At 44.8% G+C, this 25,085-nt stretch overlaps 1 protein-coding gene across 6 annotated transcripts in view; it reads left to right on the top strand.

Annotated features, from left to right (window-relative positions):
* clip1a (CAP-GLY domain containing linker protein 1a) overlaps positions 1-25,085 on the top strand; it is a 27,910-nt gene extending 2,825 nt beyond the window's left edge. For 3 of the 6 annotated variants that reach the window (XM_076025899.1, XM_076025903.1, XM_076025900.1), the window contains exons 2-26: positions 596-924; positions 1,260-1,825; positions 2,114-2,238; positions 3,023-3,239; positions 3,338-3,535; positions 4,301-4,392; positions 5,124-5,184; positions 7,340-7,444; positions 9,244-10,146; positions 11,045-11,161; positions 11,313-11,370; positions 11,464-11,547; positions 11,643-11,799; positions 12,028-12,193; positions 12,541-12,756; positions 13,652-15,772; positions 17,471-17,608; positions 17,728-17,834; positions 17,956-18,076; positions 18,187-18,239; positions 18,759-18,876; positions 20,243-20,384; positions 20,935-21,002; positions 22,639-22,760; positions 23,950-25,085. In XM_076025899.1, the coding sequence (XP_075882014.1) occupies positions 834-924; positions 1,260-1,825; positions 2,114-2,238; positions 3,023-3,239; positions 3,338-3,535; positions 4,301-4,392; positions 5,124-5,184; positions 7,340-7,444; positions 9,244-10,146; positions 11,045-11,161; positions 11,313-11,370; positions 11,464-11,547; positions 11,643-11,799; positions 12,028-12,193; positions 12,541-12,756; positions 13,652-15,772; positions 17,471-17,608; positions 17,728-17,834; positions 17,956-18,076; positions 18,187-18,239; positions 18,759-18,876; positions 20,243-20,384; positions 20,935-21,002; positions 22,639-22,760; positions 23,950-24,178 (6,375 nt within the window). In that variant the 5' untranslated portion in view covers positions 596-833 and the 3' untranslated portion in view covers positions 24,179-25,085. Of the gene's footprint in view, positions 1-9; positions 420-595; positions 925-1,259; positions 1,826-2,113; positions 2,239-3,022; positions 3,240-3,337; positions 3,536-4,300; positions 4,393-5,123; positions 5,185-7,339; positions 7,445-9,243; positions 10,147-11,044; positions 11,162-11,312; positions 11,371-11,463; positions 11,548-11,642; positions 11,800-12,027; positions 12,194-12,540; positions 12,757-13,651; positions 15,773-17,470; positions 17,609-17,727; positions 17,835-17,955; positions 18,077-18,186; positions 18,240-18,758; positions 18,877-20,242; positions 20,385-20,934; positions 21,003-22,632; positions 22,761-23,949 lie in introns of those variants that run through there. The other 3 variants (XM_076025901.1, XM_076025904.1, XM_076025905.1) reach the window with 3 other exon arrangements.

Raw genomic sequence — 25,085 nt, 5'->3', positions numbered from 1 at the left:
GGGCCACGTGTTCAGACAGTTCATAAATTTCTAGTTGTGAGCCAATCTGATAAACATGATAATCTGCTGCTGGCAGTGGGTCTCCTTTCTGCAGTAATCCTGCTTCAGAAAAAGCCCCTCGACAGATTTACACTTTCTCTTTGATTTGCCAGAGTGGAGTGAGAGAAAGGGAGGATGTTCACAAACGCACATTGTTAAAATATTGAGTATGACGCCAACGACGACAGTCGCAGTCACGTCGCTGACTTTGTCAGAGTATTTTTAGAGCGCGCGGTGCCGTGGTGTGATCTGAGCAGCTTGTTGTCACAACAGAAACGAGACGCCTCCATGCACAGACCTCAAACAGTTAGTGCGGACGACGTGCCTCAAAGACGTGTCCGTCATAAATTGGTTTCGCATGATATCTGCCAACAGAAAAGGTCACCCCACCGCAGTCACCTCAAAGATAACCGCATTAAAGCATGTTTTGATTCATGATTTGCTTCATTGCATATTGGAATGTCATTGTGTGAAACAAAACAGTGTTATTATTATTATTGTAATTATTATCATTATTATTAATGTTGTTTTATTTCCTTTTTGTCCTTTCCAACAGAGTTGAAGGTGTGGACAGCGCTCCCCCCTCCCTTTTCCTTGTTTTTCTTTTCGATTAATTTTTTTTTTTTTTTTTTTTTTTTTTGATGGTATTTTTCTTTGTTTTTGTTTTGAGGGGGTAGTTGTGAGAGCAACTTTGGACAGCGCAGAGCTGCAACTGGTTGTTTTCATGGTCTGGGTCCAGTCTGCACCCACTGACAGACACAAGACTCGTGGGTCAAAGAGATAAAACTGGCAAAATGAGCACGGCTAAAACCACTGGGCTTAAAGCGCCCAGTAAGCTTGCTAAGCCTACTGGGACTGGAGCCCCAAAGACAAACCCCTCTGCAGGTAGGAGTCCCACCATCACATTCCAAATGACCACACAGAGCCGTGCATTATGGGTAGGAGGGCTAGGATGATCTCGGCCAGCGTTTCTCAACTGGTGGGTCGCGGAGCTGTTTTGATTGGGTCGCGTGATCATGCACAGTTTCCCTTTTTTTGTTTTTTTTAAAAAAAAGTGATTTTGATATACACATACATACATACATACATACGTACATATATATATCCACCAGTTGAGAACCGCTTTTCTAAAAGACAGCGGTCAGTCACTCACTTGATGTTTTTTTTTTTTTTTGAGGACCTTTGCCCTCATTCGCTCACCTTCCTTTTTTCTCTCCCAGGGGTCAAAGTGTCTGCAGCAGACAAATCAGCTGCGGGTGCCGGTGAAGGAGATGAGCAGGCCGCGGCGGATAGCTTCCAGGTCGGGGAGCGGGTGTGGGTGAACGGCAACAAGCCGGGCTACGTGCAGTTTCTGGGAGAGACCCAGTTTGCCCCGGGACAGTGGGCCGGGATCGTACTGGACGAGCCCATCGGGAAGAATGACGGATCGGTGGCGGGCGTCCGCTACTTCCAGTGCGAGGCGCTGCGCGGGATTTTCACGCGTCCGTCCAAGCTGTCGCGCACGGAGGGCGAGGCCAACGGCACGCAGACGGCGCCGCCCTCCCGCGCCGCCTCGCCCACGCCCTCCGTCGGCAGCGTGACCTCGCACGCCCTCGCCAAAAAGTCGGCGCTGCCCACGACCACGACGGCCACCAAGAAGCCCGCCGCTGCCGCCCCAGCTACACCAGCTACACCAGCGTCCTCCTCCAACCTCGCCCGCACAAACAGCGAGTCGGTGTCCAACCTCTCTGAGTCGGGCTCCGTCAAGAAGGGAGAAAGGGAACTAAAGATTGGCGACCGCGTTTTGGTAAAGTACTTTCAGCAGTTTACCATGTACGTCCTGATTTGATTTCAATTAGAAATCTCAGGCGTTGGCGCCTGTGCATCCTCTAAACCAGTGGGCCTCAACTGGTGGCTCGCAGAGCTGTTTGGATTGGGTCGCAGCTTCGTAGTTTCCCTTTTTTTTCTTTTTCTTTGTTTTTTTAAAGGGATTTTGCAGCAATCATGAGCAGAAAAAACCTTATATGCATACTTAAATAAATGAAATACAAACTGTATATTTATATGCCCTGTTTCCCTCCCCTCGCTGCCCCAGGTTGGGGGCACCAAGGCTGGAGTGGTCCGTTTCCTTGGAGAGGCTGATTTTGCCAAAGGAGAATGGTGTGGTGTGGAGCTGGACGAGCCCTTAGGAAAGAATGACGGGGCAGTGGCAGGCACACGGTAATACAGGTGTAAGGCTATTATGCCTAGCAGCCTCATGAATACATGTGTATATCTTTCACATTTTTGTTTAAAGTATTCTTTTATTCTTTTTCTGCACTTTTTTTATCAACTATTTCATAATAATACACACACACACACACACACACACACACACACACACACACACACACACACACATATATATGTATATATATATACATATATATATGTGTGTGTGTGTATATGTGTGTACATATGTGTGTATACATATATATATGTGTAAATATACATATATATATGTGTGTATATATATATGTATATATATGTATATATGTATATAGTATGTATACATTCATACATATACACATACATATATATATATATGTATACACATATATATGTATATGTGTATATATATGTGTATATACGTAGATATATATGTATATATATGTATGTATGTATATATGTGTATATATGTATATAGTATGTATACATTCATACATATACACATATATATATATATATATATATATATATATATGTATATATATAGTATGTATACATTCATACATATACACATATGTATATATATATATATATGTGTATGTATATATATATGTGTGTATATATATATGTATATATACGTAGATATATATGTGTATATATATATATGTATGTATATATGTGTGTATATATATATATATATATATATATATATATATATATATATACATATAATATGTATACATTCATACACATACCATATATGTATAATGTGTATGCACTGTCTATTGCTGCTCAGGTATTTTCAGTGCCAGCCCAAGTATGGCTTGTTTGCTCCAGTGCACAAAGTTACACGCATCGGCTTCCCATCGACAACACCAGCTAAAGCAAAGACCACCGTCAGGAAAACGGTGGCCACCCCATCCGGGCTGAAAAGAAGCCCGAGTGCTTCCTCCATCAGCACCATGAGCTCCGTGGCCTCCTCTGTCAGCGCCAAGCCCAGCCGCACAGGCCTGGTGAGAAATCCATGTTTGATACATAGTTATTTCTCGTTAGTAGTTCATTGAAGTAGCATTTAAGTTTGTGTTTTTTTTTTGTGTCTGTCTTTTGTCAGCTAACGGAGACATCGTCGCGCTACAGTCGGAAGATTTCGGGCACCACCGCCCTGCAAGAGGCGCTGAAGGAGAAGCAGCAGCACATTGAGCAGCTGATGGCAGAAAGGGACATGGAGAGAGCTGAGGTTGCCAAGGCTACTGGCCACGTTGGAGAGATGGAGCAGGAAATCACCCTGATGAGGGATGATCGGGAGCAGGTCAGTTCACTGACTGAATGATTGGTCACTGTGACCTTCCAGTGGTGCAAAGAGAAGATTCAAAGAAAAGAAAAGAAAAACGAAAATAGTACAAGAGTTTTGTCATATTGTTCATGACACTGCTGACACAGTTTCCAGAAATTCACACTCTGATTTGGATTAAGGAAAGTTTAAAGTGGCACCCGCCTAGAATTTAACTATTTCATCTAATAGAACATGTTTTTCATCAAAACATTTTTAAAACCCTCCAAAGAATTCAGTTTGCAAACAAATCCATAGAATGTTTATGAAATGAATGAATATGATCACTTCCCAGTTCAGGGGAAGAAATATCCACTGTGTCTTTTGCCTAAGAGTCCCTTCGTGAGCCACTCAGTCACATCATAACAAGGTTGTTGCCTGAGGCTCTGGATCTCAGACTAAGATTTTTATGTGTTCCTATAAAAAGGGGCTTTTGCAGTGTCATTTGACCCTTTTTCCCCCCCCACAGAAGTTAAAAAAAAATGTTACAGCACAAATCATTGCTCTCAGAACTAGGAAGGCAAAAGAAAGCACTGCATGTAATTCTCTGTACTTATATATTAAAATATGTAATGTTTTTACTCTTGATGCATCAAGTTGATTCTAGGCGCTCGGCCCTCCACTGAAACTGAAACCACCACGTCATGCCAAAGTGGGATCCTTTATGAAACGAGATCAAATAAATGCAACTGACAGTTCTTTTTCCCAAGCGGTTTTCTTCAGTTTTCTTTCTTGATATTAAAGATGGAGACAAAGATGGACCAGCTGCGCACCTTGGTAGAGACTGCAGACAAAGACAAGGTGGAGCTGCTGAATCAGCTGGAGGAGGAGCGCAGGTAAACAAAAAATAATCAGACAAGGTCTGAATGAATCAAAAACAACCGAACAATTGGGACTTGGAAAAATGATGCAATGGCTCTGGTCATGATGCCTAAACTATTTGATGTGAATCAATTTCCTCGTCATTGAAGCCCAAGTTGTGTTGACACAAAGTCTATCCATCAATCAGCTTTTATTCTTAAAGCGCTAAATCACAACCAAAGGCTTCCCGAAGCTCTTTGTGCAATCAGAACAAAACCAACTGATCCTCCAGAGCAGCAGGGGGCGACACTTGTCAGGAAAAACTGCCCTGCAGGAAGAATCCTGGAGCAGATGTGCACTGCAGAGGGCACTCATCTGCTTTTGGGCTTTAGGTCGGGGTGAAAAGGAAATACAAAAAATGTAGAGAGAGCAGTAGTTAGAGTGTGAGACAGGCCAGAGTGAGTTGCAGGGTGAACAATCAAATACATAGAAAGCTCTCATAATACATATGTGTATAAATAAACAACTCAAATACAGAAATATATAAAGCATAAGTATATGACATATATAAACGTAAACATTTATATGTATATACATTTATGTTTTTTTGTCCTTATACGTCAAATTATGCTAAGATTTGAGTCGACTTACATGTGTAATAGTGGCTGCGTAACGCTGCAGTCCAATAGGATTGAGAGGGTTAAGAGTTCCTGATGGCATGAAAAGAAAGTAACAAATCCAAATGTTTTTTTTTTCTGTTGAATAGAAAAGTGGAAGACCTTCAGTTCCGGGTGGAGGAAGCTTGTATTACCAAAGGAGACCTGGAGGTAAATGAGCAACGCAGATCGACACCAACGCGAATGCGTTTGGCAGTTTGTGACCCACTATGCAGCTTCTTGTGTGTGCGTGTGCGTGTGCGTGTGCGTGTGTGAGCCTGGACAGTTTGATGCCTTCTTCATCTTGCATTAACTGTGATCTACTGTCACACATTCCCAGTGACCCAGGAAGTCTCTGGCTTTGGCAACCAGGCCAGGCTCAGCCTAAAACCAGGAAAAGATACCTAAACGGTGTTCACATGGATGTACGAAGGAGATGTTGGCCTTGTAAAAAGGCCGACTGAAAATGACTTTTGCCTCTGACAAATAGTGGGCTGTCTTTTAATGTTTGGTTTTGTTTCTTTTTTTGGCCCTCCACATGACGCTTTTGCAGTAATTTTATGCATTTGTCATGTTCTCCCCCCAGTGAAGTCAGAGTATTGTATTTAATGGAGTCTTTGCTCATATCTGATGAAGGAATTTGTTATTTACTCCACAGTTCTACACAAGGGACCGTTCCAAAAGCCTTGAGGGCTCACAGGCTCAAAATAGACGTATAAAATCAGGGCCACATGGTTAGAATACACGCTTTGTCTTTTTCTTAAACATGTTTACTAACATTTATTACTCACACTGAGGAGTATGTTAATCATACAACATTCACAGAATGGCCCAAAGTGGAAACTTGGCTCTGTTGACTTCAGGCTGTTAACATGCGGTGATGATTTTGCTGAAGCGCTCAGTGCCTCCCTCTTCACTGATATGACATTACTGATTTTTTTTTTTCCTTCTCATCCTCGTCTGTCATGTTGGTCCAGTGCTCAGCATGGATCCACTGGAGTGCTTCCCTGTACTTCCACAGTTCACTCGCAGTCCTGAGTTTATTTTGACACCACTGCAACTTGAGGAACAGAAGGGGTCGTTCATCCAATTTTCTTATGGCACCTATTTACTATTACAGACCTCATATTCACGAGGTGGTGAGGAGTAAATTGGGTGAAATATAAAGTTTGGGTGAATTATCTCTTAAAGGACCCCCCCCCCCCCATTTTTTTTTTTTTTTTTTTTACTATGTTTACTTCTTGTTTCAGTTTGCTTTGATTCTAATGACCCAGGAATTGTACATTGAGCTCTAGAATATTAGCATTATTCTCTTATAAAATGCATAATTGCATTCCTCCTCATTTATTACTGCTAGATTTGATATACTATTTAGTTAATAGGATAAAACCCCTGTTGCTATTTGAAATACAAATAGAATCTTGCACGCACATACACAGCAACACAAGTGAAAACCATGAAACAATAATCCCTTCTGTTGCTTAAGCTCATTGTGGGTCTTTATGACTGATTGATTTTCTCTAAGTTGGTCACAAAATCCTGCACACGGTGATGATTGATAACTGGTGGGTTCCTACACGATGCCTTTGAACTTTGGACGAAAGCCTGAAATAACCTCAGAGAGAAAGCAGTGCTGGTTGCAGAGGGCGAAGAAGACGTTTTCTCAATGTTACTGTGTGAAGAGCTGATGTGCATTTAGCTGAGAATTCAGTCAAAACTGCATCATTGGGGAAAACCTTTGATACTTGAAATTTTGAAAAAGAAAATGCAGTCATGCGTCACGAGATATTCTGCTGATATTTGACTTCCTGTTGGTTTAGATTCTCTCAGCAGGTGTCACGCAATAACAATCCACTGCTTTCTCTCTCGACTCATGGCTTGTGCACTTTGTCCACCAGGTGTCAGTGTTGCATGTTGACTTATTGGAGAGGCAACTCTAAAACTACTGATCCTGTACATTCATGACACATGCCCCCCCCCCCAACCCTGCCCCTCCCCCTCCCGTTTTTACTCATCGTGTCGTCGTCCCATCTTCACCGCCACCTGTGTGCAGCTGTTCTTGGTACAGCCTGCAAGCTCTGCACTGGGTCTCCTCCCATTTCCCTCACTCATCCGCCACTTGCCGCCCCCAGCCACCCCCCCCCCTCCCCCCTTGCATCTACAATCACGCTCACCTCACCCTCGTCGGTGTCTGAACCCCCTCCATCCCCCCCAATCCCCCTCCCTTCCGCTCCTCCTCTCCTCCTCCCGCTCTGTCTGCATTTGGCTGGCATGTGATGGTGGCACTGGTGTGTTCTCTTCCTCTTCCCCTTTTTTTTACTAACAGACGCAGACCCGACTGGAGCATGTCCACATTAAGGAGCTTGAACAGAGCCTGCTCTTTGAAAAGACCAAAGCTGAGAAACTCCAAAGGGAGTTAGAAGACACTAGGGTAATGAATTCACCCTGAGGACCCGGCCGACCCGACCGATCGTAGCCGATGGTTTTTAGGTTTTGCAGCCGAATGAATGATTCTTCTTCCGATTCAACAGATCAAGTACTTGAGACTAGTGGTTCTCAACTGGTGGAGTCTCTGCTGGACCCACTTTTTTTTTTCTTATCTTGAAGTTGCGTCCCAAATTTATTCCATAAAAATAACAACGCTAGCCCGCTTTCTATCATGTTTAGGCAATAAATTATTGAAATCGTTGAATTCCATTGTGTGTGCTGCAAAATAAATGCCCAACATCCATCCATTTTCAATACCTGCTTCATCCTGCACTCAAGGTTGCAGGGGTCTGTTGGAGCCTACCCCAAATATCAGAAATGCACAACATGTTCTCTATGAATATATATATTTTAAAATCCCTTGGGGAAAAAAGGAGGGGGGCTGCCCACAAGCCGCGATCCAATCAAAACAGCTCCATGATCCAAAAGTGGCCCGCGACCCACCATTTGAGAAACGCTGTTTTACACAGATAGATAAGTTCTTTATTTACACCAAAGGAAATTCAGTTTCTCTGCTGCACAATCATTCATCAGCAAATCAGTTTATAAAATAGTGCAGCAAGAGAGCAATTAAAATTGAGAATTGAGAGTGGCAGAATGAAGGGAAAGGAAAAAAAAAATTAGATTAGGTTGGCGGAAATGCTCATAGTCAGTTAAATCTTTAGATATTGCACGATGTTAACTTGAAACAAGTTTAAAACAACACCCTCGAAATGCACTTCCTGATCAAAGTGAATGTCACATGCCGCACCATGTCCTCCCTCAGCTTCCGTGACAGCTCCTGAACATTCTGGCTCAAAGTGACCCAACCTGAACTGGCACTTGCTTTATCTGGAGGACATAAACCAGAGACTCACCCAGACAGACCAGCTTCTCCCCAGCTGATTGTTTTCTCAGTTATGCAGTGTTCTACGACTCAAGTCCCTCCCAGCATCCATTTCTCCTGCTTAGATTGCGTACCTGTATTTTGCAAGTCCAACCCCCTCCCATCCATCCCCTTCCTGTCGTAATGCTGTGGTGTACTAGGACATTTTGTATTTAAAAGAAGAGCTATTAGGAGAGACCATTTCAGAATTGTGTAAAAGTGCCGCAGGGGGTAAATGAGGACTTTAAATAGACAGATTTTAAATATGCTGGGAAAGAACAGATTTTGGCTTTTTTTTTAAATGAATCTTTGAAAAAGTACTTTACAACCGAGTGGAACGGATAGTCTCCAGGCAGGGATAAAAGACATGACATTAAATTCATAGCTCACAAAAATCAAACCCTTGATCATGGATTAATTGTCTGATATTTTAGTTGTTGTTTTAGCAAGTCTACACACCTCAATTGCATTAATTAGCTTGAACAACTGATACTGCAGAATTCTGCTGAGAAACGCCGGACTCTGTCACAAACTTCATTGCCCGATACCGTCAAGGATTACAGTTTTATGTAGTAAAGAACATGAGCAACAAGCACAGGACAATCAATGTTGTTGCTGATTAGTGCATGTCTTATTTTATGACCAGAACACGGGGGGGTGAGTATTGCACCCCATTTTTTTTGTCACCGTTGATTTTAGACTCTTGGTTTCTCCTAAAAAGACAGACATTGATCTAATTGGATTATCATCATGTAATGAACTAAAACAGCAGTACAATAAGCATGTTTTAATTCACTAACCGCGCAGTATAATTTGGTCCCTGACAACAATCTTTACATTGCCGTTTGGAATTTAATGGCACGTCTCTGCTTTCAAAGGTCGCCACCGTGTCAGAAAGGTCCCGCATCATGGAGCTGGAGCGGGACCTCTCGCTGCGGACCAGGGAGGTGGCCGACCTGAAGCTGCGCCTGGATACCCAGCAGAGTTCCGACGACTGCGACTCCACCGTCTCCTCCCTCCTGGAGGAGATCAAGAGCCAGAGGGAGCAGCTGGCCTCCCAGGAGGTTCAGCGCCAGGAGGAGGTGGCAGCCTACGTGGAGAAGCTGGAAGCCCAGGAGAAAGCCAACAGCGAGGCGGTGGCGCAGCTCCAGGCCACGTCGGTGAGGCTCTCCGGGGACAGGGAGCAGCTGCAGATGCGCCTGAGCCGCGCCGAGAAGGAGCACAGCGATGCCGAGGAGCTGTGGCGCTCCAAGCTGGAGGCTGCCACGGCGTCCCACAGCGAGGCCCTGGAGGAGCTGAGGGCGTCCTTCAGCAAGGGTGCCGGCGACCAGGCCGAGGAGCTCCTGGAGACCAAGAGCACGCTGGAGAGACTCAAGCAGGATCACCGGGCGGCGCTGGAGGAGGCCGGGAGTCGGCGGGAGGCCGAGGCCAGAGCCTGGAGCCTGGAGACGCAGGCACTCGATGCCCAGCTGGCGGCGCTCACCCAGGACAAGGAGCGCCTGGAGGAGGCGCTGCGCTCCGGCGTGGAGAGGGCCGAGGAGCAGCACCTGGTGGAGATGGAGGACGTCCTGGGGAAGCTGCACGCCGCCGAGATGCGGGTGAAGGAGCTGGAGGAGAAGGAAGAGGCGGCGGCGGCGGCGCTGGAGCAGCGAGAAACCAAAGAGCAGGATGCCCAGGTGGTGGCGCTGCAGAGCCAAGTAGCACAAAGCAACCAGGAGCTGGTGACCCTCAAGAGCCGGCTGGACCACTTCCAGAGCCGAGATAAAGAGCAGGGCGCCAAGGTGGGTCACATTTGTTTATTTATTTATTTATTTATTCAGGTAGGTAGGTAGGGAGGTAGGTAGTGCGCTTTTTTTTTTTCAGCTTCAGCTTCAGGTTTCGAGGTCAATAGGGTTGTTTTTAAATTTATATTAAATTAAATTAAATATTTTATTGCCATTGTCAACATTTTCACAAACTGTCACATTAACTGCAAAAATCAGTTTTAGGCAGCCCCACACGACAATGAACTTAAGTAGAGATCAAAACTGCTGCGGTTGCAGCCTTTGCTTTGACTTTTGCGTGTATAGAAAATGAGAATATCCTGAAAAGGTTGTTGTATTTCTGCAATTCAACTTAAAAGGTGAATTTCACATATTATATAAACAAATATGCAGGTGTTTTGGATTACTTGCCTGATTGGAATTGGACTCTTTGAACCTACAAAACTGAAGCTTTTCACAGTATTCTAATTTTCTGAGTTTGTGGTTTTAATAAGCTGAAAAAATCTTAATCAGCAAAGTTACAACAAGGACTGCTTGACATATGTCAATTTGCATGTAATGGCTCGATTAAATGTGTTGGTTTCATCTTTTATGTTAAATTGCCAAAATAAAACAACTTTTACTTGATATTCTAATTTTTTGGGTCGTACCTGTATAATTTATTTTTTGACCGCATTTCTTTGTCCGCAAACAGTGTACACGTTTTTGATCTGTGCGAGTGCCATTGAAAAGTCGTAGTCGCCGTTTCAATTCATGAAACGGCGTGTCCATTCTGGACACGGCGTGCTTCTCTCTCAGCGGCACCGTGTCATACTAATATATAGGCCCTAGTCTCCACCTCTCAAGCCACTTCAAAAGGACTGGAAAGCCGCATCATTTGTTGTTTTGTTTGCGTTTGCCTCATTGTGTTCTGCAGGTGAGTGAGTTGAGCTCCGAGCTGGACACCAAACAGCAAGAAGTGGCCTCTCTACAGAGGAGTCTCACTGCTGCCCAGCAGGAGAAGGACACTGTGGAGCAGACGCTGGCTTCTCTGGTGAGGGCTCAAGATGACCGACTTCCAGATGCTCTTCAGACCTCCATGTCATTGTGGTTAAACACACTTAAAAGTTCTGTGTTTGGTCCACGTTGATGAGTGGAGTTTGTCATTGGTTAACGCTTGGCTAACTTTGATTTTTTCCCTACAGAAACAAAAGTTATCTGAAAGCACAGAAGAGAAGACACAATCAGCAGCAACTATGCAAGGTGCCTTATGATGCTTCCTTCATTCTTTCTTTCCAACTTTCATCATTTGGCCGGATTTTTGCACATCTAAATCCCAACATTTCACCTGCACAGAAACGCTTGAGAAACTCGGCAAGAAGGAGGAGCAGTGCACATCGTTGGCCATGGAATCAGAGTCTTTACGCAGTCAACTCGCTGGTGAGCTGTCTCTGTCTTTGGTGCATTTCTGTTGGCCTTTTTTTTTTTTACAGTGTGTATTTTAACAAAGAAACATCTTGCGTTCTTAACCGCAGGTTTGGAAAGAAAGCTTCAAGTGTCGGCCGACACTGCTGAGCAGCTCTCAAAGGATAAAACCAAGCTGCAGAACGACATGTCAGACATGATGAAGGAATCTGGCGACAGCTCGGTGCAGCTGACCAAGATGAACCAGGACCTCACGGACAAAGAAAGGTACCCGACTTTGACACCCTGCACCATCTCCTCCTCTTGAGGCCTTTGGACAAAATGGCTTAAATCATGTCTGTTTGATGATTGCTGTCTGTCAAATATTATTAGTGTGCATTTCATGCAGTATTCCATGCAGTGATTCATTTATGTATCATTATTATTATTATTATTGTTTCATTTTGGTCTCTGAAGGGTTTCCCCTGAAATCTCCTCTTTTTGTGTTTGGCTCAGGAGGCTTGATGAGCTACAGAGTAAACTGGCAGAGGAGAGGAACAAGGTGGCCGACCTGGATGAACAGCTTCAGAAGGAGAAGTCGCACAGAGAGCGGCAGCTCAATGAGACAAAGGAGAAGCATCAGCTTCAAATCAGTGGCCTTGAGGAGAAGGTCGTTAAGCTGGTTGGTATTTCAGGACGATGCTTCTGCTCTGTCACTGGTTGTGTGAACCATATCAGGCCTCAGGCCGTCTCTGGACTAATTCATTTGTTACGTGGTATCGACACCTGAATAGATTAAATAGTAATAATATTCTACATTCATTCATCACAATAAATATACTACAAAATAGTTTGTGTGTGTTTAAAGGCCTTTTAAAAATCATGTCAGTGTTTTGAACTGCTTTTTAAACTTTTTTGCAACTGTAAAATAGTCAAATGTTCAATATTTTGTGTTATTCTGTATAGAAATAACCATGATAGGACTTTTCAATATGTTTTTTCTTCCGCCTTCCCTTTTGTGTTTTCTAGGAGAAGACTGTTAAACAGGGGGAGACGCTGGTTGAGGAGATGAAAACCACACAAGAAAAATCCCGTCATCAGACCTCTGAGCTCCACGCCAAGGAAGTGGAGGCACTGCAGAGTCAGGTGAACAAGTTAAAGGGGGAACTCTCCTCCTCCAGGGACAAGTCCCAGGAGCTGGAAAAGTCTGTGACTGAGCTGCAGGCATTCAAGGAGCAGACCCAGGTAAGTACAAACTGATGCATTGAAGATGTTTTTTCAAACATTGTGTTGACAGTTTTGCCGGTTTTAACACAAAAAAAACAGAATGTGTAGCCTGCTACGCTAAACGACGAGGAAAAAAAGCTATCTTGGACAGATAAACGAAAAACTACACTTTTTTGCTCTCGATCGGCGGGTTTTTTCCTGGCCAGTCGCTTGGTGTTCCTCAGCGAGGAATAAGAACTCCTCTGTGATAAACCTTTTCGCCCTGTGTTGGTTGGTGCTTGCAGGGGTACAACTAAATGAACAATACAGCTTTAGAAATAGTTGAAGATAACGTCTTTGTCTTTGAGTTTTATGTTGAGTTAAGTAATAATTACTTTGGATCCTTAATACCTACTTAAACATATATCAGTATTCATTTGAGATATAAAAAAACACATGAAACTTTAACACTTTTTTGTACCCCTGCTAGCAATAATATTTTCATATATTTCATTTCAGAAGAACATTTTCACTTTCAGGTTACACATTTGTTTTAGTATTTATTTAGGCGACGCAAGCTCGCAACGCCTGTTTGTTTTCGAACAAATCACAAAACAAGGACAATACAGTTGGCCTGAAAAGTGTCCGCTGCAAATCCATTCATCATCTGGAGTGATTCAGGAGACTGTAGTCAACGGATTAAAGTTAACTTGAGGTCAAGTGAGGAGTAAAGTGAAAATGTTCCACCTCATACTTTTGGCGCTGATTGTGGTTGATGTTGTGGTTTGACCTTTTGCTGTTTTTGATGCTTCAGCAGCTTAACCTTTCCAAGTGCATTTCACTTATGTCCATATCTGCTTGGTTTATTTTTTTGGGATTCATCTCACTTCTCCCTGTGTATATTCCCCTTTCTTCTTCATGCTTTTTTTCCCAGTGTCTTTCTGCTGAGCTTGACTCCCACAAGCATGACGTTGAAAATTTGTCCAAAAAGCTGGAAACGCAGAGCCTAGATCTGGAACGCGTGTGTAAGGAGTGTGACTGTGTTAAGGCTGAGAAAGGCAAACTGGAAAAAGAGCTTTCAGATGTGCAGAGCAAACTCTCGATCCTGGAGAGCAGCCACCAGGAGGTCTTAGGCCAGAGAGAGGAGCTTCAAGTAGTCAAAGATAAGCTAACGGAGGAGCAGGAGAAACTAGTTGCCGGCAGTGAGCGCTTGGAAAAAGAAAAAACTGAGGTGAAGAAGAAGCTGGAGGAGTTAAAAAACCTCCTCCAGGAAACACAGACTGAAAACAAGAACCTAAAAAGCACCAACAGCGAGCACCAAACGCAAATTGAGGAGCTTCAGAAGCAAAACAGTGAAAAGAATGACTTGGTCCTCAAGAATCAGGAGCGCATCCAACAATTTGAAGCGAAAGAGAAAAAGCTGCTGGAAGACTATGAAAATGTGTGCAGGGAAAGAAATCAGCTCCAGGACGACCTGGGCGATAGCAGGTCGCGGCTCACCTGCGAGAAGGACAATCTCGTTTTAGAGAGAGATTTTGCTAGGAATGCCAAAAAAGTTCTTGACGCCAAAAATGCTGAGTTGCAGGAAAAACTGAAAACGCTGAACCTAGAAAAGGAAGACCTCACGCTGAGGAATTCTCAGCTGCAGGCCCTCACAGAAACACTGGCCGGCGAGAAGGTGGAGATGTCCCGCGAGCTCAGCGGCGCTGCGGCCAACACGAAGAGCCTGGAGACGGCCAAGGAAGACCTGGAGAAGAAGCTTAGCGCTGCCAAGAAGGAGTGGGAGAGCTCGGTCCGGTCCTGCGAGGAGCTCAGAGCTTCAAAGATGAGCCTGGCGCAGATGCTGGAGGACTTCAAGACCAACAGTCAGGTGAGCGACGGCGAGAGGCTGCAGCTGCTGCAGGAGAAGGACGACCTGCTGGCCGACCAAAGACGAGTCTGCGGCGAGAAGGAGGCGTTCGTCCGAGAGACGGAGGAACTGAAGGAGGAGCTCCGGCTCTCGGCAGAACGACTGGCCGAGTCCGACCAGAGACTCGCGTCGGCCCTGTCGGCCAACCAGAAGGAGAAGGAGGCGTTGGGCCTCTGCGCTTCGGAGAACGAGGCGGCTCTTCACCAGGTGAAGAAGGAAAAACTGAGCCTCGAGTCGGCGGTGGAGCGGCAGAAGATGGAGTTTGAGCGCGTGTCTGGGGAGAAAGCGGAAGTGGAGGAGCTGCTCAGGAAAGCCATCGCAGAGACGAGAAAAGCGTCGGAAGAAGCCGTTCGGCAAAAAGCCGACGTCGAAGCGAAGGTGGCGGAGCTGCAGGAGCAGCTGCGGGAGAGTAAATCACTCGCAGGGAGTCTTGAGAAGGAGAAGGCCGAGCTCCAGTGCACGTACAGCGAGCTCAAAGTTCATTCCGAGAGGGAACGTTCAGAATCGGTGCGCGAGATGGACGGCTTGAGGGAAAACTGCTGCCGTCTGCAGTCCCTGCAGGCGGAGTCGGAGAAGGCGATGCAGGCGGCACAGCAGGAGAAGCAGGAGCTGCAGCAGCAGGTCCAGCGGCTGAAGGCCGAGGTCGAGTCCGCGTCCCGGGACAAGGACCGGCTGGAGTCGGACAAGGGCGCCCTCTCTGGACAGGTGGAGGAGCTGGGGAAGACGTTGTCCCAGGTCACAAGCGAGAAGGGAGCACTGGGCGGCGAGCTGGAGCGGCGGGAGCGGGAGGAGGCGCGGCTGGCGCAGGAGCTGGAGGAGGCGGGCGAGCGGGCGGGACGCCTGGCCGAGGAGAAGGAGGGCCTGCTGGAGGGTCGAGGGGCGCTGGAGCAGGAGATGGCGGCGCTGCGGGCGCAGCTGGAGCAGTCGCAGGCCACGCAGAGGCAGTTAGAGGGCAGCGTGGAGGGCCTGCGGGCCGAGCGGGAGCGTCGGGAGGTGGAGGCGGAGTCGCGCTCCAGTCTGGAGGCGGAGTCGCGGTCCACCCTCGCCGCTCAGCACGAGGCCCTGCGGGCGCAGAGCGAGCAGGACGCTCAGCAGATCAGGCAGCTCCAGTCACAACTCCAACACACGGTTTCTAAGCACCTCCAGGTATTCATCGACCCCGCACCGCCCCCTGCTGGTAGCCGGTGTGTCACGCACTCCTAGATTGGCTGGGGCTATGTCATATGATCGCTGCATGCTAGCTGGTCCGTCTTCCCTTCCCTGCTGTTTTTTCGTCTCATTTCCATCTTTGGTCCACTAACAGCTCCCAGCCGAGGCCTGTGGGCTCACAACCAGATCTAACATTCATCCAGGCAAAAAAAAAAAACAGAACAAAAACAACTTTTTGGAGCTGGAAGGTGATCTATACCAGTGGTTCTCAACTGGTGGAGTCTCACACACATTTTTTTTCCTTATCATGAAGTCGCGACCCAAATTTATTCCATAGAAGCGCTCAAATTTATTCCGCAAAAATAATAGAAATGCTAGCCGACTTTGTATCAAATCTGGTAAGTAGAAAAATATTGAAATTATTGAATTGAATTGCGTGTCCAGCAAAATAAATGCCGAACATTTGCTCTGTAAATATATGTATTTTAAAAAATAAAAGGGAAACTGCCCACGAACCCGTGACCCAGTCAAAACAGCTCTGTGACCCAAAAGTGGGTCGTAACCCACCAGTTGAGAAACGCTGATCTATACCTTTTTCAGTCTCCTCGTGTTCAACATTTAATTTGACTGTTAATAAGTCAATAAAGTCAAACTCCAGCAAAGCCATGGAAAAGATTCAACTCTTAGAGGTCCAGTGTGTCATATTTGGAGATTTTGAAGAAGAAACGCCAGCATCAAGTGGCAGATCTTAGAGTGCAGCGTTCTTTCGCTCACCCTCTCCCAAGTTAGCCAGTGAACTACGGTGCCCTGCGCACACAAACACTGGATACCTCGTCCACCTTCTTCTTCATTGGTTTATTGGAGGACGCCTGCATTCACCCTAAATACCAAACGCGCCTGTCAGGCAGCTGGATTGTCCACACCAGGCTTCCTTAGAAATATGGCAACTAACTGGGAGCAAAACCCTTATTGCTCGATGTATATTCTTATATATTTGTATAAGGACTGCTCTATTGGTAGTTCTATGGTAAGCCAAATGACTTTTAAATAAGGCCAGATATTACACACCGGACCTTTAAGACTCAATCACTGGATTCATAAATTTAGCAAAAAATAAGTGTGAGGGTAAAAAAGCTGCTCATTACAGAGTGATAGCGAGTGTTGGTATCCGTTCTGGGCCCACAGGCTGTCAATAGTTTTAGAATTTCCACTAATTACTTTCCCTCTTGAACTCTACGAATCAACCAGAATATAATGAGTAAGCGTTCAAGATGAATTTCTGTCTCGCCACTTCAAGGGTGCAACATCTAAAACACGACAGTTCATTTTCCCCTCCCACTTCCTATCATGTTGATGTCAACACAGGAAGTGGTTACGACTGGCGGATGTCACAGTCATTGGAGGCAATGGCATTTTAACGCTGCCCCCTACAGTTGTGGAGGTTTCCCTCTTAATGTCAACAGTTTTATATGTTGCACCTTCATCGCATAGCCGAGATGCATTTTCGACATAGTAATATTTATGTAATCTGACAAATTGGTTATTTGAGTGGCCGTGGTGTGATGACTGGAGCATCTTGAGTATTCTGGTTGATGGTCGGTTGAGGGGAACTGGTGTCGACACCAACCGACCTCTTTGTGTCATCTTGAAAACGACGTTTCTCAGTCTTTTCCCCCACGTTCACAAACCGTTTAGGCCACCGAGTCTTCCGGCGAAACAGCCGAGGCGCTCGAGCGGATGACAAAAGAGAAAAGCGCTCTCGTGCAAGAGCAGCTCGAGGCCCGGGCTTCGCTGGAGGAGCTCGGCAGCTCCAAGAAGGAGGTGGAGACCCAGGTAGGAGATAAAACCAGCGATGACGTGGATCCTCCTTTTCAAGGAGCATTTGAAGACGGCCTGCGTACGCGTCTTTTGAGTTCGCTCACGCAGCTTGTCCCCTCTCCATCGTTTCTTAGCTTGAAAAAATGAGGAATGAAAATTCCAAGTTCAAGGAAGATCTGAGTGCATCCAAAGAGCTGCTGTGCACAGAAACGGCCAGGGCGAAGAGTCTGTGTCAGGAAATGTGAGTTTTCATTCAAATTTCTGGTTGCCCTGTTTTGTGAATATGATCCCTGTATGCCGGCAGTTTGCTGTGATTTTTTGAAATTTTATTTGAACTACTGCCGTTGACGTGATTTTTTCAGCGAGGCCCTGAAGGAAGCAGACTCTGCAAAGGCGCGCACGTTGCAGCAGCTGAAGGAGGAGAACAAGACGCTGACCCAGCAGGTCGACAACAGACACAAGGGCCAGAGTGAGCTGAGCAAGGTGAAGAACACTCAGCTCGCGTCACATATTTCACACAGCGTTGTACAATTTCAAAAACCATGGATTTGAATTCTCTCTCTCTCTCTCTCTCTCCCCCCTCCCTCTCCCAGCTCAAAGATGAGCGCTTAAAACTCAAAAAACAGCTGGAGGAGACCAAGAAGAGGTGAGCGAATGTGCACCAGCTGTAGATTCTTCAAATTCTAACCGTGTTTTCATGTTTGTCGGCTAAATGATGAACAATATGCAATGTCCTCCCTCACGAAAGCCCGCCAAACAATGCCTTAAGGTACCTTTTTCCAATATTGTGACGCCTATCATTGTCAGACAGTGCAAACTGCTTATTCAAACACTTTATTGTGTCTCTCTTCACGTGGTTCTGTCATGATGTTTTGTTTTTGTTTTTTGTTTTTCATTTTCCCGTGTTCATTTCAAACAAGGACATGTCGCATTCACACTTTTGTGGGAAACAAATATTATGGATGCAGTTCGTAAATAAAATGCACGTTTGAAATGTCATTCCAATGGTTAACGTCTCTCATATGAACACATATCGTCACCGTTGACGGCACGTCCCACCCGTCGTGAAAGTCCCATTTCACCGAGGAGCTCATCGCCATTGTTGTCGGTGTACCAGTGTCGCGAGTGTTCAGCCCTAAGACTGCCATGTTGTGTGTCTACACAGTGAGAGCACCTTGAAAGAGCAGTTTTCCCAGGAGAAGAGCAGCCTCCTGCAGTCCATTCACAACAACAGTGCCTTAATCTCAGAGAAGGACCTGCTGGTGGAAAACCTTAAGAGCGAGGTGGGAATCGTCTCCCGTGACCTCCCTGGAAGTTGGACGTCCGCATCCAAACCCGTTTGTTTGTCTCCGCTCGTGCAAACAGAATCGAAGGCCGTAGAAGTGATTTTAAAATCCCTTCCCGCGTCGCCACAGCTCGATTCCTGTGAGAAATGCTGGTGTCACAGTTTGTAATGACGGATGACGAGGATTGGTTTTAAAATGTGTATATTCCTAGAGAAAATGTTTATTTTTTTGTTTTATTTTGCAGGACACATAATTGAGTTTGATCATTTTAATACTTTTTTTTTTTTTTTTTTTTTTTTTTTTTTACTAAAGATGATAGAAAGCGGGTTTGCGTTTTTATTTTTATAGAATAAATTTGGGTCTTGACGTCATGATAAGGAAAACAATGTGAGTCCTGAGGCTACAGCGGTTGAGAACCACCGTTCTATTTTGGCATTTCGTCGTTTTGACACATTGTAGTTCACTCCGTTGTCCACTTGATGGCGGCTGCGTCAAATTAAGTAGAGACTGTAACGCGCGAGTTGACGTGAGAATCAGTGAAAGTCATTTCAGAGGCGCGCTGCGAACGCTGCGTGTTGAACCAGGACAAACGGTCTGTGACCATAGTAACAGCAGCTGCGTGACGTCAAACTCGGTGCTGCAGTGGAACGGCAGCAGTTTGGTTTCGGCAATAAAGTCAGAATGAATGCGGGAAGCAGCGCAATTAAAAACCCCTACACCACTGATTATTATTATATCCTGTACACAGTATTTTATATCTTCTATCATATTGTTGTTGTTGTTTTTGCTATTCGCTGCTCTGCTGCACTCGAGTCAGCATTATGATTTGGTGTGGATTTTAGTACTATTATTTTCTACTACTATTTCTTAAAAAAAATTAAATCGGCTCTCATACTAAAAGGACGAGCCAGTCACACCGCCTCCATTTAGGTATTGATCAGGAAATGGAGAAGAGGGAAAAAAAATGGAAAATTATATTTAATTTATTTTTCAGAAAAAAAAGTAGAAAGTTGTCAGAAAAATAAGAGTAATTTAAAACGGAGATATTTCTCATGAAGGTTAGTGCCATTTATCCATGAACATATTTAAAAACTGAAAACTAAACTAAAATGAAATCTGTCAGACGCTGCTGTGCCAACGGAATCAACAGAGAGGAAAAACATCCAGGAGGATCTTTTCTTTTCTTACTCTATAAATATTGCATTTCATTTTATTTCTTTATTGATTTTTTTTTTTTTTTTTAAATTTGCTGCCGTAATTATGCAAGTTTCCACAATGTGGGATAAATAAAGGCATTGTAACTCTAATTCTAATTCCGTCACGTCACGTCTGATGGTGATGTGTTGTGCCCGTGCCCTGACAGCTGGCGGCACTGCGCGCTGACAGCGCCTCGGTCCAGAAGCTGCGGGCAACGCTGGAGGCCTCGGAGCAGCAGAACCGCGAGCTGAAGGAGCGAGCGGGCCGGCTGCAGAGGGAGCAGCAGGGCCGAGGGCCCGAGGGAGACGGTGGGGTTCATCTCGGGGCGCTGACGTGGCTTCGGGCTTCGCTCAACTTTACATATGATTATGATTATGATTATCAGCGTTCTTCTTTGATGACACACGCAAGACTATTTTAGATGTAATCTTGGTAACTTGACGTGTCTGGATCGTAGCTTCCTTCTTCCTTAGAAGGTTGAAACACGACAAGGTACCAAGATAACATCTAAAATGGTCATGTCACAGGATTATTTAAGATGTTATATAATTATTTAATTTGTGTTTTTATTAAATATGTACAGTGATTAGTATTTTTCTTTGGTAACTGACATGTGACTCATGCATCTGTTATAAAAAGAAATACTAATAATCATATATATCATATGTCCATGGTGTCATTTTTTTCCTTTCTTACTCTATAAATATTTTTATTGAATTTCTTTAATTTAATTAATAACATTACTAACTGTTTTCCAATGTGGGATTAATAAAGGCTTCTATTCTATTCTATCTTATAAAGACACAATGAACCTTTTTCAGTTATTAACTCAACTTTGTGTGTTCCGACCGCCCCCAGGTGGCGTTGTTTTGGAGCAGCAACTGAGGGAGGACAAGGAGACTGCGGAGAGTCAGGTGCGTTTTCACGTCCTCATCAGCCGTGTCGTCGGGACAGGATGTTTTTGTGTTTTGTTTTGTTGTTTTTTTGTTGTTTTTCATTCATTCGTCCAGTGTGAGAATGTTTCCCCACCGCCTCATTGGGAGCCTCGTGCTCCGGGAAATGTTTCCCTCAGAATCTCCCGGTCGGCGGCGGGCAGTCGGTGGGTGGGTGGCTGGACGGTGGGGCTTGCAGCTGTTTGGGAACAGACTGACTCAGTGCTGTGAAATGGCTGTGGCTGCTCTCAGACATTTCTAACCAACAGTAGCAGTGAACTCAGCTGTTTTGCTCCTGTTACAGTATAATGTTTTACAGAGGTTCATTAGCTTAAATTCACATGTCTGTTCATTTTCAATGATCTCAAATTGACCTAGATTCACACTGGTGACATTGGCATGAGTGAAATCACTCGTCTGACCTCTGTTCATTCCAAGATGTTATACTGTACCACAGTGTTTTTCAACCTTCTTTAAGCCACGGCACTTTTTTTTTTTTTTCATTGAAAAAATACCATCACCAACCAACCAAAAATATTATAAAAAGACACTTTTTAGCCTAATAATGACACTATAGGCTATTTATTATTATTATTTTTTTTATTATTATCATTATTATTATTATTATATATAATTTATTTCTACTTATACAGTAAACCTGACCCAGTTGAGCAAACAAAGCTGATATCCTGGCAGGGAAATTGGCTTGCATTCTTTTTAGAGCACAGGGACTCCACAATGGAGTGTTGTGTTTTTTTTAGACCAATTAAATGGAATTTTTAGAATAGAATAAATGTCTTTTTTTTTGTCCCACATTTGGGATTTTACATTAACACAGCAGCATTAATGGTGCAACGAGAAGATGTAAAAAAATATATATGAAATTTTAAAGAAATAAAATAAATATACAAATTATTTACATAACTGAATACGTTTTTTTTTTAGGTAAATGTTTATCAATAAGCCTTTTATTGCACCTGTGGTGAAACGTGGTGGTTTAGAAATGTTTTTACTGAGACTTCACCTTTCATGGCACGCCTGATAATCTCACGGCCCACCAGTGTGCCGTGGCCCAGTGGTTGAGAAACACTGCTGTGTTGAATCTGTGGATGTTGATTTTGAATGTACTGTCTGGCCAATGAGTTGGGTCCTAATTTTAATTCTCATTTTTCTTTCTTTCTCTTTCTTAAACCCCGACTCGTCCTCTTTGCCCTGTCTCTGATGTTGCCAATGCTACACCATCAGGCAGCGGTTTGTTCATGTTTTTCATCAGCTTCACTCCTGCATATGTGTCCGTCTCTGTTGCACCCGTGGCTGTCGGCTAGATCACGTGGCCTTTCGAAAGATCTGTGTTTTTTTTCCCCACACTGATGCTTTATAAACGAAAAGGATTAGTAGAACAGATTAGTCCGCAAGGCACTCAACATTATGGTGGTAACTTGTACTGGTTAACTTCATTTAGAACGTGCTCGACAACTCACAGAGGTGAACCTAGTCACTGCGGGGTCATCAAATAGACTTTAACCGGAAGCAGATATAATCGCATCACATCGATAGACAAACGTTGTGTGAGTCATCGACTCCTCGACGTGCCAACACTGATGCTCTGATGTTTCCGTCCCAGATTGAGTTCCTCAACTCGGTCATCGTCGACCTCCAGAGGAAGAACGTGGACCTCAAGGACAAGCTGGAGAAAATGGCGGCGGCCGCCCTCAACGGGAACAACCCGACTGAGCTGGACAACTATGACGGGTGGGTTTCCTCCCGCCGCTCAGGCTGGAGTCACACTCTCCGCTCCAGTGGCTCCAAATTACTCAAAAACAGAAAGAATTGTATATTGATGGACGCAGTGGCAGGCCGTGCATTTCACATCTAGGCCATCGCTGACGTCATATTTAGTCCACCCTTAAATTGATACACCCCATAATATCCTCAATATGACACTACGGCTGGAGAATCCATACAGAATCACACTTGCACATTACATCACCTTTAGGCCACTGACACTGTCAATACTTACAAAAAGGCGATTTTAAGAGATTCCTCAGCAAAGTTCTAATAAGTCCACAAACGGGACACGCTGTTGAGCTTCAACTCTTGTCTGCGCGTGGTCGCCCGTTTGCATGAGATGCCAACGAGACGATAATGAAGCAAACTATACATCCATCCGTTTTCAATCCCTGCTTAATCCTGAGCTCAGGGCCACGGGGGTCTGCTGGAGCCTCTCCCAGCTGCCACAGTGTGAAGGCAGGCTGACACCCTGGACAAGCCGCCAGTTCATCACAGGACCACATAGAGAAACAACCATTCGCCCTCACACACACTCCTACGGTAGATCAATGCGCCACGCCACGCCACGCTCTCAGGGCTCATCCATTCACTTGACGCGTACGTGCGAAGTTCAGCGTAAAGCCAGCTAGCTGGCCTCGGCATCGCAGACTCCAGTTCTGATTGGCTATTGCGACTAACTGAGGTCCGTTCACTCACAGCGGACAGGAGCCCGCTATGTTGATCCTGAAGACCTCAGGAAGATTTCAAAGAACGCAAGCTAGCTGAAATATGATTGGATAAAAACTCTACCGAAATACACAACAATGGAAACAGCGCAGCCAAGTGGATAAAATGACGCTAAAAAAACAGACTAGAAATACTACTACTACTACTACTACTACTACTAATAATAATAATAATAGATTTTATTTATAGCGCACTTTCCATTTGTGAGCAAATCTCAAAGTGCACAGTACAATAGAAAAGAAAAACTAGTGAAAATGACGGGATAATAAAAATGAAACACGTCAATAGAAACAGTCAAATGATAAAATCAGCCAGGCACGCTTTGTGAAAAAGAGAAGTTTGGAGTCCTTTTTTAAAAGCAGAGAATGACTTTAAAGGGGAGAGAAGACTGAATTTGTTTGTTGTATCTTTTTTTCCTCTCCAGCCACGAGAAGGAGCCGGCCAAGAAGAAGCCCCCTCCTCGGCTCTTCTGCGACATCTGCGAGTGCTTCGACCTCCACGACACCGAGGACTGCCCCACGCAGGCGCAGACCCCCGACTCCCCCCCGCACACCGCCTACCACGGCAGCAAGGCCGAGGAGCGGCCCTACTGCGACATCTGCGAGGTCTTCGGCCACTGGAGCGACGGCTGCAACGACGACCAGACCTTCTGAGGAGGCCCCGACGCCGACCCACCCCCCTCCACTTTTCTTTGCTCACACAATCAACGTAACATATTTGCACATGGCGTGGAGTTAAAACGCGGTGCTTCTCGGGGGACTCTGCGTTCGTATATAACGTGGTTTTTTTTTACGTGCTTCTCGTTGCCATTGGTCCTTAAAGCGCTCGTACCAGAAGAAACAATCTCTTGTTCCAAGATGAAAAATAATGTTATCCGGGGGGAAATAATATAAATCATTTTTTTGACTTTGTTTTGTAAATTGCCTTTGCGGGGAAAGAAACCAACTTTAAACTATCCTGGTTTTGTTTGTGTGAGAATATTACTGTAAATGTGTCTGTATGTGTGTCGCTGTGACAGTTGAGAGCAGTCATCCTCATTTAATCGTTTAATTTATCAGCATCCTGACAGTTTGCACAGCCTGTTGGGGGTGACGGTGGCAGCGGTGCCGCATCATCAGAGGAGCTACTTGATCTGTAAATCAGTGAGTTGAAAAGAAAAGAAAAGAAAAGAAATGTCACGTTTACAAAAGAAGAAGTGAAGTTTGGGAACTAGAGTTTATTTTTATATGCTTGGGAAAATACTCTGGACTCTAAGTGTGTGTGTGTGTGTGTGTGTGTGTGTGTGTGTGTGTGTGTGTGTGTGTGTGTGTGTGTGTGTGTGTGTGTGTGTGTGTGTGTGTGTGTGTGTGTGTGTGTGTGTGTGTGTGTGTCACTCACTCATGTTGCTCACTCAGCTGCTGCTTGGTGTTAAAGAGAGGAGCACTTCACTCTCACTGTTACCTTCCAATTAAAGGGCCTTTCCAAAAAAAAAAAAAGAATTTCTATGAGGTAATGAGAGACTTTGGCATTTCTTTACAAACGTTTTGAATATCTGCATTAAAATAAATGAAATTTACGTCT

Source organism: Nelusetta ayraudi, unplaced genomic scaffold (assembly GCF_046127955.1).
Source record: "Nelusetta ayraudi isolate G7.1 ecotype Tasmania unplaced genomic scaffold, CSIRO-AGI_Nayr_v1 ptg000018l, whole genome shotgun sequence".
Taxonomy (NCBI): Eukaryota; Metazoa; Chordata; class Actinopteri; order Tetraodontiformes; family Monacanthidae; genus Nelusetta; species Nelusetta ayraudi.
The sequence above is the reverse complement of the archived record's forward strand: the minus strand, read 5'-3'. Positions and strand labels throughout refer to the sequence as shown.